The sequence below is a fragment of the Schistocerca americana genome, chromosome 2, assembly GCF_021461395.2.
Source record: "Schistocerca americana isolate TAMUIC-IGC-003095 chromosome 2, iqSchAmer2.1, whole genome shotgun sequence".
Taxonomy (NCBI): domain Eukaryota; kingdom Metazoa; phylum Arthropoda; class Insecta; order Orthoptera; family Acrididae; genus Schistocerca; species Schistocerca americana.
In genome coordinates, this window is record NC_060120.1 from 720,563,828 (window position 1) to 720,583,028 (window position 19,201).

The 19,201-nt window shown below is 43.1% G+C and overlaps 1 protein-coding gene and 1 pseudogene across 1 annotated transcript in view; one reads left to right on the forward strand and one right to left on the reverse strand.

Annotated features, from left to right (window-relative positions):
• Window positions 1-19,201, forward strand: part of LOC124595871 (organic cation transporter protein-like) — a 321,547-nt gene that overhangs the window by 67,835 nt on the left and 234,511 nt on the right. Inside the window, exon 2 of the mRNA XM_047134777.1 lies at window positions 4,290-4,541. Within this exon, the coding sequence (XP_046990733.1) occupies window positions 4,383-4,541 (159 nt within the window). The 5' untranslated portion in view covers window positions 4,290-4,382. The remainder of the gene's footprint in view (window positions 1-4,289; window positions 4,542-19,201) is intronic.
• Window positions 15,575-15,691, reverse strand: LOC124596852 (annotated as a pseudogene).

The window sequence follows — 19,201 nt, forward strand, 5'->3', positions numbered from 1 at the left end:
CCTGCGATTTTGTACTCAACGACGAACTTGAGTGCACGAATGGAAAACGTCATTTTTTCGGATGAATCCAGGTTCTGTTTACAGCATCATGATGGTCGCATCCGTGTTATGCGAAATCGCGGTGAACGCACATTGGAAGCGTGTATTCGTCATTGCCATACTGGCGTATCGCCCGGCGTGATGGTATGGGGAGCCACTGGTTACACGTCTCGGTCACCTCTTGTTCGCATTGACGGCACTTTGAACAGTGGACGTTACACTTCAGATGTGTTACGACCCGTGGCTCTACCCTTCATTCGATCCCTGCGAAACCCCACATTTCAGCAGGATTATGCACGACCGCATGTTGCAGGTCGTGTACGGGCCTTTCTGGATACAGAAAATGTTCGACTGCTGCCCTGGCCAGCATATTCTCCAGACCTCTCACCAATTGAAAACGTCTGGACAATGGCGGCCGAGCAACTGGCTCGTCACAATACGTCAGTCACTACTCTTGATGACCTGTGGTATCGTGTTGAAGCTGCATGGGCAGCTGTACCTGTACACGCCATCCACTTTGACTCAATGCCCAGGCGTATCACGGCCGTTATTATGGCCAGAGGTGGTTGTTCTGGGTACTGATTTCTCAGGATCTATGCGCCCAAATTGCGTGGAAATGTAATCACATGTCAGTTCTAGTATAATATATTTGTCCAATGAATACCCGTTTATCATCTGCATTTCTTCTTGGTGTAGCAATTTTTATGGCCAGTAGTGTAGTGTTAGTGTTATAACGTATGAAATAGGGAAAGTGTAATTCTAACCACGCGGTAGATGAAACTGGCCAGGTTGAACCTGTGGACAGAATTATCAGCCGTAGCTCACATGCCTGGTATGGTCCGTCGCACTTGTACCAAACCCTTGTTAGCGAATAACGGGCTAGTTCCTCATCTCCACTTCGAAAACATACCAAACAGTTAGAGCACGCATTCGAATGACGCTTAGACAGCGTCTGAATATTGACTGTGAACTGGATGTGTACTGATTACAGCTAAATTAACCTTTGAATAGCAGCTCGTATATTTGCGTGCAGCTGCACATCAAGTCTTGACATCATGTGCATGATGCAGATAAATTGTCACTTATCGATCATTTGAAAATCGTCGTTGTGGCCGTAATCAGCTAATATTGTCTGAGATGGAGTATTCTGTGTAATTAGTAAAGGTAATGAAAGAGCAACGTCATTTAATGATACAGAAAATAATTTAAAATACTCATAACATATATCGTACATGACTTTCCGACCAATCTTGGAGTAAATGACACTGTGGTGGACTGTCGTCTAACTACAGGAATCAGGCCAAGTGTGAAAGGAGGGAAACTGGTAGGGGTTGGAGTGGGGAGAGGGGATGAGACAGATATGTAGAGACCACTCGTACTTATTTTACGTCTGTCCAAGATGATATAATTCTGCCACTGCGGTATCGTAGCTAACTGCTTCGATACGTATCACGTCATCTGGAAAATATCGGAGTATTTTTAGCATTTATTCAGCAAACGCATTCTTATACGTAATTTTGCACTTAGATAGTTTTAGGTTTGTTGTCGAGTCACTCATCATCAAGTGGACAAATCACAGAATCTACTTGTCGCACTCTTGTAGCCGTTAATAACTAAATACGGATTAACAGATGCAGTAAGTAACACATTCGATTTACAACTCATGTCTTTTGGTGTCTTACTCCGCAGCGCATAATCGATACCATCATATGAGAACTGTATTGTTATTTAAGTAGCGCCAGAGGGAGCTTGAAATACAGTGTGGTTGTAATCAAACTTCCTCTGCTTGAGGCAGTGCAGACGGAAAACTATTTACCGTATAGGTATCCAATTTCGTACGAATGAAGCTCAGACTATGTGCTGCAGGGTTTGCGTTGGTTGTAGTGCTCGTTGGTGTTACGACTTGCCGTTAAGCGCAGGTACTGGTGCGGCGACATAGGGTTGAAACGCAAGCACTAGTGTGCATTACAGTTGCAAACAGGCAACATGGATCTGGACATGGTTAGCATGGCTTTACTCGTCAAGGTGTTTTACCAAAACAGCAATAGTGCTGCTGCTCTTCACAGCATCGACGCCTTAAAGTCATCCGCGGAGATCCTCTTTCCACACCAGAGTTGAAGAACATGATTTAGAAGTTCTAATTAACTGGCGATTTGGGAATTTCTCCTGGCAGGAGCCGACGCCATTTCCGCCACGAATTGCTGTAGTTATTGTTGCTATGGCTGAGTATGCTGGACGCAAGAAGTGCTGCGAACAATTGTGAAATGGTATCCTTACAAACTTTCAGGCTGTCGTGAATTGAGATGGTTATCACACTGAGCGACGTTTTTAACATACAACGTAAACATGGCACGCAATTAACAAATGTTCCCCTCGCATTTGGAAACTGAAATGTGCTTCTTTCAATGGTTGTTATTTCTCTTCCACATGTTCTTACAAATGTTTCCACAAAGTTCCATTGTTCTACGATCTCTCGATTTTCATGGGGGCCCTGTCATGTAACCCAAGTTTTGTCATAACCAGTCTGTACTAATAGTGTCTCTAGTCCCTACGTTACAGAGCTTGCTGTCGATCTAACGAATTTACACTCCTGTCTGCTCTCCTATAATGGGCTGTCACTAGTTATAACAGGTTGATCCAGAATGGTTTTGTCTCCCTCGACAGAGTGAAACCTGTTACTGAAGATTTAATAATGAACTGGGTAGGCATAGAATCGTCCACGGCTCGGGAATAATTATTCCAATCAAGCAACTATTCGTCCAAGCTATGTGGGGCGTTACATACGTCGTTCTCACAAATTACGTTATCTCCTCTGCCATGACGAGAGGTCTCCATACTGCATGGAAAATGAAAAATGTACACCGTGAAGCGTGAAGCGATTCAAGGGGAATCTCTCTGATTCTTCGGACCTTTGACACTAACAATGAGCACATTGCTGACACCAGTTGTCTAACGTTTTGAACAGTTCCTATAAAAGACCATCCAATGTCCCGGGGGTCCAGTGCAGTCACCGGCGCCGGCATGGGAGACACAATATTTGCTGGTCCAGTACGATCGCCGAAACAAGTGATTCTCATTTCAGCGAGTCATTTCGTGAGAAAGTGGAGTCGTGAGCGATACCTGTGGAAAACGACCGTCCGATTCGAGTTCCAATACGACATACAGTTTTAATGTATCAGCAAGTTTAACAAAATGCACTCTTCAATACAGAGTCAAAGATTCATCCTGGAAATGGAACACAATTATTTATGCTCAGCGATTTCAAGCGCAGTTGTTTCTCCAACTTTGTCCACATCAAGGGAGTATGAATCATGGTCTTCATTGCACTCTAAGAGTGTTTCGTACAAATTTGATGCTTCTGCTTACTCCTCAGAGGCATTTAACCTTTGTAATACAGTGTGCTACTAGCATAAACGCTGCTCGGTGCGCTAATTGGAGTTATCATTTACGTTAGTATACTCTTAGTACAAGTTCTCCTCGGTGTGACAACTGAGTTCCATGGGTTTACAGCACCCTAGACACCACTGACTTGTGCGGCGTTTGGAGAAGGTGCACGCAACCGAGAACAGGGGTGAAGTCATTTTGCCCAGTGTACATCATTTCTCTGTACGCATGGAACCGCATTTGGGAACGACTAATGATACCTACCAGCCTCCATATAGCCAACAGTGTACATTGAAATGCAGACTCGTTTCCCTTCTCTCTCTAGCGACGTACCGTTTGGAAGGAATTCAATGCCGATTAGACATTTACGTAATTGTGGTTGTCTCCTACTCCTTCTCGTTGAAAGTGTTATAACGTCTCACTCCAAACGTTTTACAATTATATACCGTCAAGAATCAAGCTTCTTGATCTCAGCACAGCGTTGCTGCCTCGTAAAGTTCACTATAAAATTGCACTAAATTGGCCTTGAGTCTTATTCATTGAACTGTAGCTGAATGACCTATGTTTGAAAATAAAAGATAATTAAACAACGTAGTAAGTAGCTGGAGAGGTTAAAAACTTGGTAAATAGCTGGAGAGGTCTTTGGATTAACTGTTTCGAATAAAAATGTGACTCTTAAGTGATGCATCTTTTACTATATGGAATTCTTCTTATGCAACAAATAAATGCTGTTCGAAATAAAACGAGGTCGTAGAGGCAAGGTTTGTGATTGTGTGATAAGACTCATTACAATGCCTTATCTTGTTAATAGTGTATTTTAAATGCCTCTCGTGATCAAATTAGTAATCACCTGTACCTTGTTTCAGCATCCTGTACGTGCGGAGGCAGTGAAATATCCTCTGGGAGTGATCGTTCAAATCTACGCTGCTTCTGAGACGCGCCACCGGACGAACTAGAAAATGTATACACTTCTGACAAAGGAGCAGCGTGAGGTGGAAGAAAATAATAATGATAGCAAAGACAAGGACACCAACGACGAGGACGTTGGTGGGTACGACAGCAACAATAGCAACGAGTACCGACACGAAGGGAGTAACAACGAAGATGACGACAATCAGGTATGGCCACAGTTAATCATACTCACGAAGTGTTTTCGGTAGCTCCCACATTTCTCGTCACTCGTCGACTGAATGAATGTTCTTTTGTTCATTTCCCCCCGTCGGAGGTCCGAGTCTTCCCTCGGGCATGGATGTGTGTTGTCCTTAGCGTAAGTTGGTTTAAGTTAGATTACCTAGTGCGTAAGCTTAGGGACCGATGACCTCAGCAGTTTGGTCCCATAACACCTTACCACAAATATCAGTTTCTGTTTTGATTCATGCATTATTTCCTGTAAAAAAAGGTGAGTAAATCATCCAGATTCAAACTACCTAATGTTATACTATATAGATATGTCTTTGTTACTCAGCCGTACAATCTTCGTTAGAAAATAACGTGACTTTGCCAAAAAAAATTTAATTTTTTAAATTACGGTATTTACTGACAGAAACTAATAAAAATGGCCCCGAAAAGTACATTTCGAGACAAACTAATTTTTTTAATCCATTCGCGGATCAGTTGACAAGATGAACCACAGCATCAACATTTTCGGGAAGGAGCAGCAGTGTGCTTACCTCATTCGATCTTAGACGAGTTCATGAGATGTTCGTTGGGCAGAAAAATTCAACAAAGCTAATAAAATTTTCTGGCCACGAAGGTCACCTGATTTCTCTGTCTTTCTTACCTCTGTTGGGAGCTCTAGGACCAGGGTACTCAAATAATACTCGCCTACGAGAAGCGCTCCAACAAGACATTGCTGCCATTCCTCAGGCAGGGATACTACTCTTGTCTTATAGTTTGATCAATTACGTACAGCGCTCCTACGACGATGATGGGAGACGTTTCCAATATATTCTGTAAAGAGCAGTTCCCATGTTCATAATGCAGAGTACCTCATTTCATGTTAGATTAATTTACACCCCAAGGCCTTTTTGGCCAGTTTGGATTCCGTAGAAACACTGGAACACGTGAGGCAGTACTGACCTTACGACTTATCTTAGAAGAAAGATTAAGGAAAGGCAAACCTACGTTTCTAGCATTTGTAGACTTAGAGAAAGCTTTTGACAATGTTGACTGGAATACTCTCTTTAAAATTCTAAAGGTGGCAGGGGTAAAATACAGGGAGCGAATGGCTATTTACAATTTGTACAGAAACCAGATGGCAGTTATAAGAGTCGAGGGACATGAAAGAGAAGCAGTGGTTGGGAAGGGAGTAAGACAAGGTTGTAGCCTCTCCCCGATGTTGTTCCATCTGTATATTGAGCAAGCAGTAAAGGAAACAAAAGAAAAATTCGGAGTAGGTATTAAAATTCATGGAGAAGAAATAAAAACTTTGAGGTTCGCCGATGACATTGTAATTCTGTCAGAGACAGCAAAGGACTTGGAAGAGCAGTTGAATGGAATGGACAGTGTCTTGAAAGGAGGATATAAGATGAACATCAACAAAAGCAAAACAAGGATAATGGAATGTAGTCTAATTAAGTCGGGTGATTCTGAGGGAATTAGATTAGGAAATGAGACACTTAAAGTAGTAAAGGAGTTTCGCTATTTGGGGAGCAAAATAACTGATGTTGATCGAAGTAGAGAGGATATAAAATGTAGACTGGCAATGGCAAGGGAAGCGTTTCTGAAGAAGAGAAATTTGTTAACATCGAGTATAGATTTAAGTGTCAGGAAGTCGTTTCTGAAAGTATTTGTATGGAGTGTAGCCATGTATGGAAGTGAAACATGGACGATAAATAGTTTGGACAAGAAGAGAATAGAAGCTTTCGAAATGTGGTGCTACAGAAGAATGCTGAAGATTAGATGGGTAGATCACATAACTAATGAGGAAGTACTGAATAGGATTGGGGAGAAGAGAAGTTTGTGGCACAACTTGACTAGAAGAAGGGATCGGTTGGTAGGACATGTTCTGAGGCATCAAGGGATCACCAATTTAGTATTAGAGGGCAGCGCGGAGGGTAAAAATCGTAGAGGGAGACCAAGAGATGAATACACTAAGCAGATTCAGAAGGATGTAGGTTGCAGTAGGTACTGGGAGATGAAAAAGCTTGTACAGGATAGAGTAGCATGGAGAGCTGCATCAAACCAGTCTCAGGACTGAAGACCACAACAACAAGAACAAGGCCTTTTGTATTATTGCCAACTTGTACTTGTAATTACCGTAAAGGAAAGTTTCGTCTTATATACTTCTTTATTTTTCAGAAACCCGAAAATAATAGCTATTAAGATATTTGTTGGCATGTAATATTACCCCAACGAAACAGTTGCATATCTAAGTTCAAATACATCTCCGATACTGAAGAGATTTAAGAATTACTATAAGAAGAAAATTGCCCAAAAATGTCATTTTTAATTTACGTTTCGACGTATAAGATTTATAAAGTATTTCATTGCCGATGTGAACTGCGTCACGTCATACAGAGAAAACTGCAAGAACTTGAGATTTTCGGTGCCAAAACTAGAGAAAAAGAGATCTGTAAAATCTTTATTTGCTGCAGATGAAGCATATGAGATTGCCCACTGAAGCAACAATATCGTAGTTAATCGGAGAGACCAGAATGAGGAATGCCGCAACTACCCAGATTGTTCAGCGGACCGCAGCAGGCTGTCTTTCATCATGCTTTCTCCATCTCAACAGCAACCTGACTAACTGCATTTGAATACCAAATCGAGCTTCAATGTTTTGCCTGCAGACTTCCTCACCCCCTGTGAAATTCACCTGTGGCAAATCTCTTTCTTTGATGATGCTCCTCTACATACAAACTGATAAACAAGCATACAGAGTGTAAAAAGTCTTCACAGGCTTGCCGCCAGATAACGTTGTGCAAATTACACAATATTTCCACGGAGCAACTGTCAGACATCTTCAGGTGGTTATTGCTGGTGGATAGATACGACTGACGGTATCCGCACGTAGACGCCCCTGTATATAGAACACGAGCGCAAAGAATGCGCAGGTGCGGAAATCACCCATGCGCAATGATTTGCAGACAGATGGCGCCGTTCTCAAACGCCCTCTGCCGAAAAGCGCAGAGCGACCCTCCTGCGCGTGGGCTGTAACGCTGCGTTTATTAATAATGCGGCCAGAATTTAATCACATATAAACCATACTAGACCAATGTTATGACGGGTCTGTTATTGAAAAAACTTTGTTTTCGCGTCGTGATTTAATAGCAGCCAGTGTAGGGTTCCAGTCTGTGCTTAGTTGATATCCCACATCCCTGTTCTTGAGATTATCAGCTATACGTATATGTATTGCTTCCTTTATGAAACACTCCCAGAAAGACGATGCCGGGGATAAGACTTCCGTATTGTCATACATCATGCGATGTCCTGTATTCAGACGGATGTTCTGCAATTGCCGACTTCTTCGGTTGATATAGGCGTGTATGACGCCGGTGTTCACTGCAGTGTTCTTTTATGGAGGGCTTTGAAGAAACAGCACTACACTCATCCACTCTCAAACCCCCTTATTTTCTGCGGATGATACATTTGTGGCGTGGCCACATGGACTTGATACTCTACCTACGTTTCTTCAGCATTTAAATTCACTCCAACCGAATGTAAATCTCACATTGGAACTGGAAAAAGATTGTGCTTTACCTTTTCTTAATGTTTTGGTGCGAAGGAAAGCAGATGGAACCTTGGGACATAGCGTCTATCTCAAGTCAATGCATACAGATCTATATTTGCAAGCCTCAAGTTGCCATCACCCTGCACAATGCGGTAGTGCATTACGTGCGTTTGTTCATAGAGCGCATGTGGAATCTGATCCTGAAAGCCTGACGACTGTGATACAACATTTGAAGACAATGTTCCAACAAATCGGTTCTCCTGAGAGACAGATACGTAATGCACTGAGGCCCAAGCGAGTTTGATCACTGGAGCAGAATGAAGATACGAAGACAACCACCACTTTGGCCTTCTTGCCGTATTTTGGTGCCATGTCGTCAAGAATCGGAAGAGCCCTCGGATGATATGACATTAAGTGTGTCTTACGACCATCTGCAAAACTGAGGAACCTTTGGGGTTCGGTTAAGGATGATCTTGGCCTGAGGAAACGTGGTGTGTATAAGATTCCTTGTCAATGTGGAGCAGCATATATAAGCCAGACATATGGCACAGTACATAAACGCTGCGACGAATATCAGCTTCATACACGCCTACGCCAAACGGAGTAGTCGGCAATTGCAGAACACTGTCTGAATACAGGACATCGCATGATTTATGACAAGACGGAAGTTTTATCCCCGGCATCATCTTTGTGGGATTGCTTCATCAAGGAAGCAATACACATCAGTATAGCTGATAATCTCAAGGACAGGGATGTGAGATTTCAACTGAGTACAGCCTGGAACCCTAGACTGGCTGCTATTAAATCATGACTAGAAAATCTAGATTTTTCGATAACACACCCGTCATAACATTGGTCAAATATGGTTTTTTAATGAGTAACGTCTGGCCGCACTGTTAGTAAACATAGCGTACGGCCCACGAGCAGGAGGGCCGCTCTGAAATTTTCGGCAGAGAGCCTGAGTATGGCTCCATCTGTCCGCAAATCATCGCGCACGCGCAATTTCCGCCCCTGCGCATTCTTTGCGCACGTGTTCCACATACAGGGGAGTCGAGGTGCAGATACCGTCAGTCGTACCTAGCCACTAGCAAGGTTCAACCACTTGAAGTTGTCGGACAGTGGCTCTGAGGAAATATGCGCAACGTTATCCGGCGGCAAACCCGTGAAGACTATTTACAACATATCCACCAGGAAAGCTTGAAGAGTTACAAGCATGCAGAGTCTTAAAAGGAACTACCACGTCTAATGGCCAATTTGTCAGTCAGAAACAGTACACTAATGCTGTCTATGCTATGCACCTGCCGTTCGTTCATCGTTAATATGGATTTAAAAGATACTTGCACCATGACGCTCGACTTATTCTGGTGCACGAAGGAATATCTGCTATCACTATTTACGAAGCGAATGAAGGTGTGCCTACAGCGTAAAATCACTTACCGTCGCTGTTTACGTCAACAGATTAGATTCCAAATTTATACGCTTGGGATGAAATAGCCTACCATGGTGGATCTGCCCATCGGATGGACACCTCAAGTACAGATGGGACAAGGCTCCACCCTGACTCCCTCTCGTCGTCAGCAGCACACACTCTTCTGGGTTCTGTCTTGTCACGAGCAACATCGTAAGCGCCTGTCCCAATGTGTGGCTTCCCTTGTTTAAACACTATACACTTACGTTACTCTACAGGCTGCGTTTATGAATTTGTGTATTGAGTTCGGATAGCTTACAAACTGATGCTTTTCCACAGCTTCCTTATACGTCTTACCGCTTTCCCGCACGCCTGCGACAATGAACCTTTTGTTGACCGTGAGCTGAGACCAAGATAACAACACCGGCCTCCAAGGCAACACTCTGGCTGGCGCCGGGTGCAGGCAGAGATAAGCTCTGCCGTTTGCCCCTGCTACCTTTCGCAGTTTGCGCTCCCACTCAGAACGCTAGCAAAGTGCTACGCCGGAGCTCTATATTCACTTCCTTATTGCTCCTTTCTGCCGTTCAGAGACCCGCCTCGCGATGGAGGCGAGGTAAAATATCATATTGTATGCTTACAGAGGTTTCATGGGTTCGACGAACTACACGAGCGGCTATTCGCAGCGTTTACACAAAATGTGACACAAATTTTCATGCATGGAAATTACGCTCTTGGTACCAGAACTAATGTAAATAATTTTTAGTTATACGCTAATTAGTTATTTCAACAAAGCTCCTTCAGTTCTGTCAGTCCATCACAAATCGAGCGCTGCTGATAGTATCTTCTATCGAGGATGTGTTGTTCTCTCTTGGAAGCATTCGAAGCGTATATGCCTGTAATTTATGTAGACGACAACCTGTCGAATAATGGCATAACCTTGGGGCCACATGTGTATACGCGATGATAATAAATGACAAATATTTTACCAATAGGATTACTAATTAAACAACAAAGAAAATCGCTTTTTCCTCAATAGTTAGCCAGTCAGCTGAATTTCATAACATTGATAAATGTGTCCGAACCTTTCTTCTATAGGTGTGTTCCATAGAAACTAGGCTGAAAGTGTGGCAAGGCTGCACAAATGTTGTGTGATGTATAGGTTAACATGCGAGCAATGTGTCGTTGCAGGACGATCTGCATGAGTGAGTGAGTGAGGGCAAGGACAGCATTCACTTATCTAGTTTTCCTCTTCAGCTGCAGTGGTCCTAGCTGGTATGGGGAAGGAAACTCAGAAAAAAGGTTATTAATATATACCCGTTTATACTGAATGTGTTTCTGTTGGTGTTCATGTAAATAACGTAGACAAAGAATCACAATATAAGATACAAATAATGATTTATCTCTCGGATAAACAAAACGATTGTGGTAATCGTCGTCATCATCATCAGCCATTTGACATCCACCGCTGAATAAATACCTCATACAGATTTTACGGTGTTTATGGTTTTCACCTATACGCGTCCATATTACTTCCGGCATGTTTTGTCATGTCATCTGCCCGTCTTCGATTTTTCGTAATCTTCTGGAATTCAGCACTCAATCCCTTTGGTTCATTTACCAAACACTTGGCTGGCTACAAGTCCTACCACTTCTATTTCATTCTGGAACAGTCATAATTACTTCTTCCACTTCAGTGAATTCCCTGATACGTTTGTTCGTTTTACTGTGCCTCCCAGTAATTCCCGAATCGCATCATTCGAATGTTTGTTGACAAGCTCATGCTTTTAGAATGGTTATCGCAATAAAGATCAGTATGTCTATGTCATGAGTAAAAAATTGTGATGAGCACTGACTGTAGACTTCCCATTTCTGACATACAGACTCGTAATTTATAAAACCTTATTTAATTAACAAAGCCACTCTAAGCTTCTGGTTATTTCTGTTACCCTTAGTACGATTTGCTATTCGTCTTATTACATCTAAAATGACGCATTAATACAAGAGTTGAATAAACCTCAGTCGTAAAACCTACAAAAAAAAGTTTTTCTTTCTCATTATCCTAGTGAGAATGCTTGTTATGCAACTACCACATCAATCTGGAAAAGTTGCAGCTCTAACACCAACTGCTACAGGAATCTTCCTATGAGTGATCCCACCACCGCGCATTGCACTGATGATCATCTAATGCCTCTAGTAAACATTAACGGGGGTGTTTCCAAAAAAAATGGCTCTGAGCACTATGGGACTCAACTGCTGAGGTCATTAGTCCCCTAGAACTTAGAACTAGTTAAACCTAACTAACCTAAGGACATCACAAACATCCATGCCCGAGGCAGGATTCGAACCTGCGACCGTAGCGGTCTTGCGGTTCCAGACTGCAGCGCCTTTAACCGCACGGCCACTTCGGCCGGCGGGTGTTTCCATCTTTCGCTTTTGCCGAGAACAATTTCAATGAGGCGTGAGAATGTCTGTGGAGGAATGGCAGCCCATTTTTCCTGAAGAGCCGAAAACAGAGATGCTGAACGCTGGGGCCTCGAGCAAAGTCGATGTTGTAATTCATCCCAACGATGTTTCATTGGTTTCATGTCGTGCCTGTGGTCAGACCACAGGCTCCTCAATTTGGTCCTACGGAACTTGAAGTGTAAATAAATAAAAAAAACTGTGATACTTAAAGAATCAGTCATTGTCTCTGAACTATTCGTGTACTGTACACAGTACACAATGCCGTAAAATGTGTTCATATCCTGCCGCATTTAGCATTTCCATATACGGGATGATGGAATCGTACCCTAACTGCGGAAAACATTCACATAATGTAACACCATCTTCTCCATCTGTACCATACATGGTGATGGGTAACGTTTTTCAGGCATACGCCAAACCGAGAACATTGCATCATATTGCCACAGAATATAGCGCGATCATCATTCCAGATCATTTCTTTCCTGCATGTCAGTGGCGTCGCCCTTTACATCAGCTCAAGCGTCACTTACCTTTGACTACAGAAATGTATGTCATGTAAGAGCTGCTCGACCATTGTACCCTATTCTTTTTAACTCTCCGCTCGCTGTCATTATGTTAGCTGGACTGCTGGCAGTGCTGTGTAATTCACGAATGAGCCGCTGATTTCATCTTATTTTTTACATCCAGTCTCCTCAATGCTCGACTAACCTTATCCGTCAGTGCGGGAGGTCTGCCTGCTCTTACCGCACGGGATAGCCGCATGGTTTGAGGCGCCATGTTACGGTTCGCGCAGCTCCCCCCGTCAGAGATTCTAGTCCTTCCTCGGGCATGGGTGTGTGTTGTCCTTAGTCTCAGTTAGTTTAAATAGCGTGTAAGCGTAGGGACCGAAAACCTCAGCAGTTTGGCCCCACAGGTTCTTACCACAAATACCCAGATTTCCTGCTCTTGATTTAGCTGTGATTGTTCTTTCACGTTTCCACTTCGCAATAATTAACAGTCGTATCGGGCAGCTTTAGAAATGTTGAAACGTCCCTGATCTATTTTTACCCAGGTGACATCCAATTATTAGTCCGTGTTCGAAGTCACTTAGCCCTCCCGAGCGACCCATTCTGTTGTTAGTACTTCTCTACTTTTTTATACTGGCGGCTCCACCTCTTGTGACATCTAGTGGGCAGTTCCACATCATATAAGGATGTTTGGATAGTTTTGATCAGATAGTGGATGTATCTCTTAAAAATTATGTGTTGACGGAAAATGGCATATTTTTAATCGATTGAACAAAAAGTACTTGATCCAATAGAAAAGTTTTCAGGAGACGCCGCACTCCCAAATTAAATAAAAAAAGGATGATTTTTTTCACTCTGCAGTGAAGTCTGTGCTGATATGAAACTTCCTGGCTGATTAAAACTGTATCAGATCTCGGGATCTTTGCAAGTGTCGAAGGAAAACTTTTGTGATATTTGGAAGGTAGCGGTTGAGGTACTGGCGGAAATAAAGCTGTGAGGGAGAGTCGTGAGTCGTGCTTGGGTAGCTCAATCGTTAGAGCTCTTGCCTGCAAAAGGCGAAAGTCCCGAGTTGTTGTCTCGGTCCGGCACACAATTTTAATCTGCCGGGAAGATTTAAATGGAAACATTCCTACATCCTTTCTCGACTTCGCGTAAGTAATTTTGTTCTTGCTCATTCTCATGTTTTCTCGGTTCGGGTTTTTGGTTCGAGGATACAGCATGATAAACAAGTTTCAAAGGTGTTTAAGAACGGGTTCCGCCTCCTGGTGTTTCGTAACTGTTTAATTTATTAGGCGATGTGAGAGGAAGCTGAAGATGGTGTGACAGATACTAGACTTGTCCTCGAATAGGAAGGAGCTGACCGTGGCCTGATTTTCCATTAAGAGGGCTACAGCCGCATTCCAGACTCAAGATTGCTGCAATACCTAATATACACCTCACAGCACAAAAACAAACGCACGTGTAGTAAGAGCAAGGTTCTTTTACATAATACATCTCATTGAAAAAGAATACACTTACTGCATGATACACAGGCATGGGTGATAGTGAAACTGAGATAGGATCTGCAGGACACGTTATATTCTAGGCCGTAATATCTGATGTAGCCGTTCGAGATTAATCTGGATACCAACGATACTGGGCTCTGAGCACTATGGGACTTAACATCTATGGTCATCATTTCCCTAGAACTTAGAACTACTTAAACCTAACTAACCTAAGGACATCACACAACACCCAGTCATCACGAGGCAGAGAAGATCCCTGACCCCGCCGGGAATCGAACCCGGGAACCCGGGCGCGGTAAGCGAGAACGCTACCGCACGACCACGAGCTATGGATACCAACGATACTGTAAGAGAAATTTGAGGGCTAGTGATATCAACATTAACCTTGTTTTCATTTATTTAAGTTAATCTTACTCATTTGGACATCGTGTTTTAGTTTTCATTCTATACTGCAAGCTGTAGAGCGAGCTGTTTAACGACAGTTTCTTTATATTGTCTCAGTTCTTTTCATCTAAGTGGCAGACAAGCTGGCACGGAGCAGGGTGATCCCAGTAGGGAACAAATCTAAAAGCAATCTCGAATAAGTGAGAATATAACACAAATTACATAAAACCGACTGAAAGAGAACAGAACAGAATAATATAACGTAAAACTATAACTGTCAATGGAAATAAGAGTGAAAATAATAATAAAGACCAAATTAATAATAAACACGAGATAAATGAACTTTTTCGGTGTTAGTAGTTTCCTCCATTGTTTCTCGGAATAACAGTCTCATATTTAAAGGGTGAAAAGTAAAAAAAATTCGTTTTCGTCTTTTTCTTCATTTTCCGTCGTTCCTCGGTTGCTTCAGAATTCATGGAGGTGTGTTCCGTCTATGTATTTAGTTGCATACACGTGAACATACCTCCATAAAAAAACGTTTTGTTCTACTTATGAATTTATTTCATTTTATGGGTCTAAATGTAACAATCAAAAACTGCAGTGCATTAGTAGGCGTGGTCCTATTGGAGCTCATGTTATCCTACCTGTTTACGAGCTATGAACTAAGTTAACCAGTCGCAGAGGAACCTACCTTTTAACGTGGTTCCTAGACCGTTGTGTAATTTTCCATTCTTTTATATTAACAGAGCTTTGCTAAACATGAAACGACACGTGCCAAAAAAAAAAAAAAAAAAAAAAAAAAAAAAAAAAAAAAAAAAAAAAAAAAAAAAAAAAAAAAAAATAATCCCACTATCGACTGAAAATTAAACCCCAGACCTTTGAATTTTTGTTCAGCGATGGGAAAGGAAGGGGAAAACGACAATCATGGCTTATTAGTAGCGATCATTCCAGTATTCACCTAAAATAATTTTGGAAAAGCGAAATCAGGATTTCTGTGCCTGGTAACGAACACACTCTCCGTCTTCAGGCCACGAGTGGCCTACCGGGACCATCCGACCGCCATGTCATCCTCAGGGGAGGATGTGGATAGGAGGGGCGTGGGGTCAGCACACCGCACACCCGGTCGTTATGATGGTATTCTTGACCGAAGCCGCTACTATTCGGTGGAGTAGTTCCTCAATTGGCATCACGAGGCTGAGTGTACCCCGAAAAATGGCAACAGCGCGTGGCGGCTGGATGGTTACCCATCCAACTGTCGGCCACGCCCAACAGCGCTTAACTTCGGTGATCTCACGGGAACCGGTGTATCCACTGCGGCAAGGCCGTTGCCCGCCTGGTAACAGGCTTGCATCTGTTTTCACTTGACCAACTTCCGTACTATCCAATGACTTAGAAACGTATGGTAATTTTTAACATGATCAAGTATACCCCAGATATTCTAATCCTGGTATCCCGACCTAAAGGAACTGAGGCTCCGACTCAGACGTCGATACTGAGAGAGCACAACCGTTGACACTGTGCGGCCCGCGCTAGGAGGCGCTTCCAACACGTCAGGTGCTGCCCTCAATTTACGGCACGTGGCCAGTATACAGGTTGATTCCCTGATGATGTTACAAACTTCCAGGAATGATGAAGAAGGACGGTAAAGGACCCTGGTCCAGAATGACCGGATAGGAAGTTAGAAGCGAAAATTGTTCTGATACCTCTGACATTCGAGTAGATGTACAGGTACTCAGGGCAGGCAACTTTCCAAGGTAATAGTAAGGAGTAAAACAAGGAAAAAATGTCTAATGAACATGAGCTCTAAAATGCGTACCTTAAGAGGCACACGTTTAGTAGAAGGGATGTGTTTCATACCAGCGAGGATCAACAAGTGCTCAGAGCTCTTAAGCTAAGCACTTTAGAATCCTTGTTGACAGGACCTTTTTTTCTTACTTAGTCCAAACTACCACCCCTATAAGCTGCGAACCCTGCAATCTTAGTAACCATAGTACCGGTACTTGTATCCGCTATCAGAAGTATCAAAACAATGTTCGCTTATAACTTCCTATCCGGTCATTCTGGACCAGGGTCCCTTACCTCAAACTCATACATTTACCGTTCTCTATCATCCCGAAGTTCCCAAAAACTTAAAGAACACCTTCGAGGAGAGCGCTTTGAGAGCGATAAAGCAGTGTAAGCAGAGGTAAGATTGCGGTTCCGTCGACAAAGTCCAGCGTTCTACAGTCATGGTGTCAACAAATTGGTCTCTCGTTAGAAGAAATGTGTTCGTCGCCAGGGTGACCATGTTCTGAAAAAAATGTAGACATGAAGAACAAAGATGCAGAAAGTTAATAACGTTTGTTTTATTTAAAAATCTTCAAGAGTTTTCACATAAAAAATCGGAGGCATTATTTTCCAGCACCCTTTCGTTTATTTCCAGCATACATTCTGTGTGAGCGACCAGGAGGATATCGGCTTTCAGTTAGCGTCTCGCTTTTAAGTTGCTCCAAGGGTCGCATGAGAGCGGCACGGCAGGGTTTGCCGGTCACTGGCTCGCGCCATCTGTGAACGCTGACTGTTCCTCGCTTCGGTTTACAATCGGGTACCCTACATACATGTACCAATTTCGTGTTGCGAGATGGGAAAGAGATTGATAAATATGGCTTGATCTGCGCAATCACTATCGTAATTCTCGTCATTTGAATAAGAAGTAATGAGTTGATCGGCCTGCACGTGACTTTAATCAGTGTCAGATGTAATCTGCACATAAAGAAATGAAAAATGTCAGGCTGGGAATGGCATGAATCTTTTCAATGCAAAGCCTGTGCAGCTTGACATTGGGTGCAACTGGGTTTCCGTAATGTACATGGATCATCTGTTAGCTGGGAAGTTCCACAGACTGATGATTGCTTGACTTTTGTCTCCATTGAAAACCAGTCGCTACTTCAGGGATAAGACTTCGGATAAAGTGCTAGAAGTTCGCACGCCATCTGAACGCCTTGTCGTCTGTATGCAGTGTGGGCTGGATGCAGTCAGTAATTCGAACGTCGGCTGTGTAAAGAATGTTCACGATCGGCCCCAGCAGCGAGAATTGCGGCACACTGGCATTGATGCTGCTGTCTGAGATGATACCATTCAGAACACGTGTGTGAACTGTTCTTCTTTGCACATATACCCAGAAGAGACATCCTTGTGACGTGGACCCTTGATTAGAAAGTTTGAAGAGGAGGCCATCATTCCATACGTTGTGGAAGACACGGGAGGAGTCTAGGATGATGTTTCGAAGAATTCCAGCTTTCTGTTGCGTCCATCACCTCCTTCACCAACAAAAAAGTTGATGAGTTGTAGACTGCCCGTGCATGACCTACAATACTCTTCAGGGATAAGATTTTCTGCTTACGTATTTCACAGTAGTCGACACATCTATAGTCTCTCAAATAGTTTAGAGATCGTCAGCACTAGGGTGCTTGCTCCCTTCATGATAGGCTGACTACCTCGGTATGTTTTGATGCATGGTACAGTGCCCATTGCAGTCTACGTCACTGAAGGGAGCTGTGATATAGAGGGCAGAGTTCAAGGACAGTAGCCTTAGGTCTGTTAGTCATGTCCTGGATCCTTTTGGATATCAATACGCTGAAGCTTGCGGCCCATGTCTTGGGGTGTAATTGGGTCAGTTGCATCATTGACGTTCCGTAAAGCCAGAAAACATAGCTACTAAATAGACTACTGTTCTACCTCGCCGCACATGGTTTTGTTCGCTACGCTACTTAACAGTGAAGACCCTCAGACTGTGGTCACAACGGTAACATCTGATACATGTACGGGAAAAATTGTTGAAAGGTTGAAGTGTAAGGCGTTTATCGTAGTAGCAGCAAGTAAGAAGGTAGGTGCTGCGTAATGCTTTCAGCACAGATGAAGACGGAGAATACTTTGCTCTCTGTGTTTCTGAAGCATATCGCCTTCAGTCGTATATGAACTCTAACCGGTTTCGTGACGTCAAATCACATCTTCAGGTGTACATCTACAAGAAACGATACGTGCAATAGACATTATGCTAAAATATATATACGTATCCTAATAATCTGTTGTCTATGACAACCAACATTAAAAACTCACAGGTCAGTAAAACATTTAAGTCCTAAAATGGGAAAGAGGGGAAAGCAAGATTTTCAAAATAAAGTACCGTTACCCGCAATAAGGAGGGCGTCATAGTCGAAATTGACCAGCTGAACAACTGACATGTTAAAAGCGCGTTTAGCTACAATGTAAAGAGCAATATAAGGAAACAAGAAAAATTAAAATGTCCCAACTAGCAACAAGGAAAGTTCATGGTTAACAAAATTCATTCTATAACAGGAAGCAGCGGACAGCAAACCTCCAAACGCCTAGTCGTACAGGGCCACACTGCTAGTCAGTGGAGGAGGAGGAGATTAGTGTTTGTCCCGTCGACAACGAGGTCATTAGAGACGGAGCGCAAGCTCGAGTTACGGAAGGATGCGGAAGGAAATCGGCCGTGCTCTTTCAAAGGAACCATCCTGGCATTTGCCTGAAACGATTTAGGGAAATCACGGAAAACCTCAATCAGGATGGCCGGGGACGGGATTGAACCGTCGTCCTCCCGAATGCGAGTCCAGTGTGCTAACCACTGCGCCACCTCGCTCGGGTCTAGTCAGTGTACTCATGCGTGTCACAGAGGCATCATACACATAGCGGGGAAAGTTACAAGCATTTTCGCGAGTGTGCAGATATGATGGGAATGACTGAGACCCCCGTTACACAGTACACTCACACAAACTATAAAATACTTCAGCGTAAAAATCATTAACATTAAATAGACCAAACGCAACAGCATGTAACA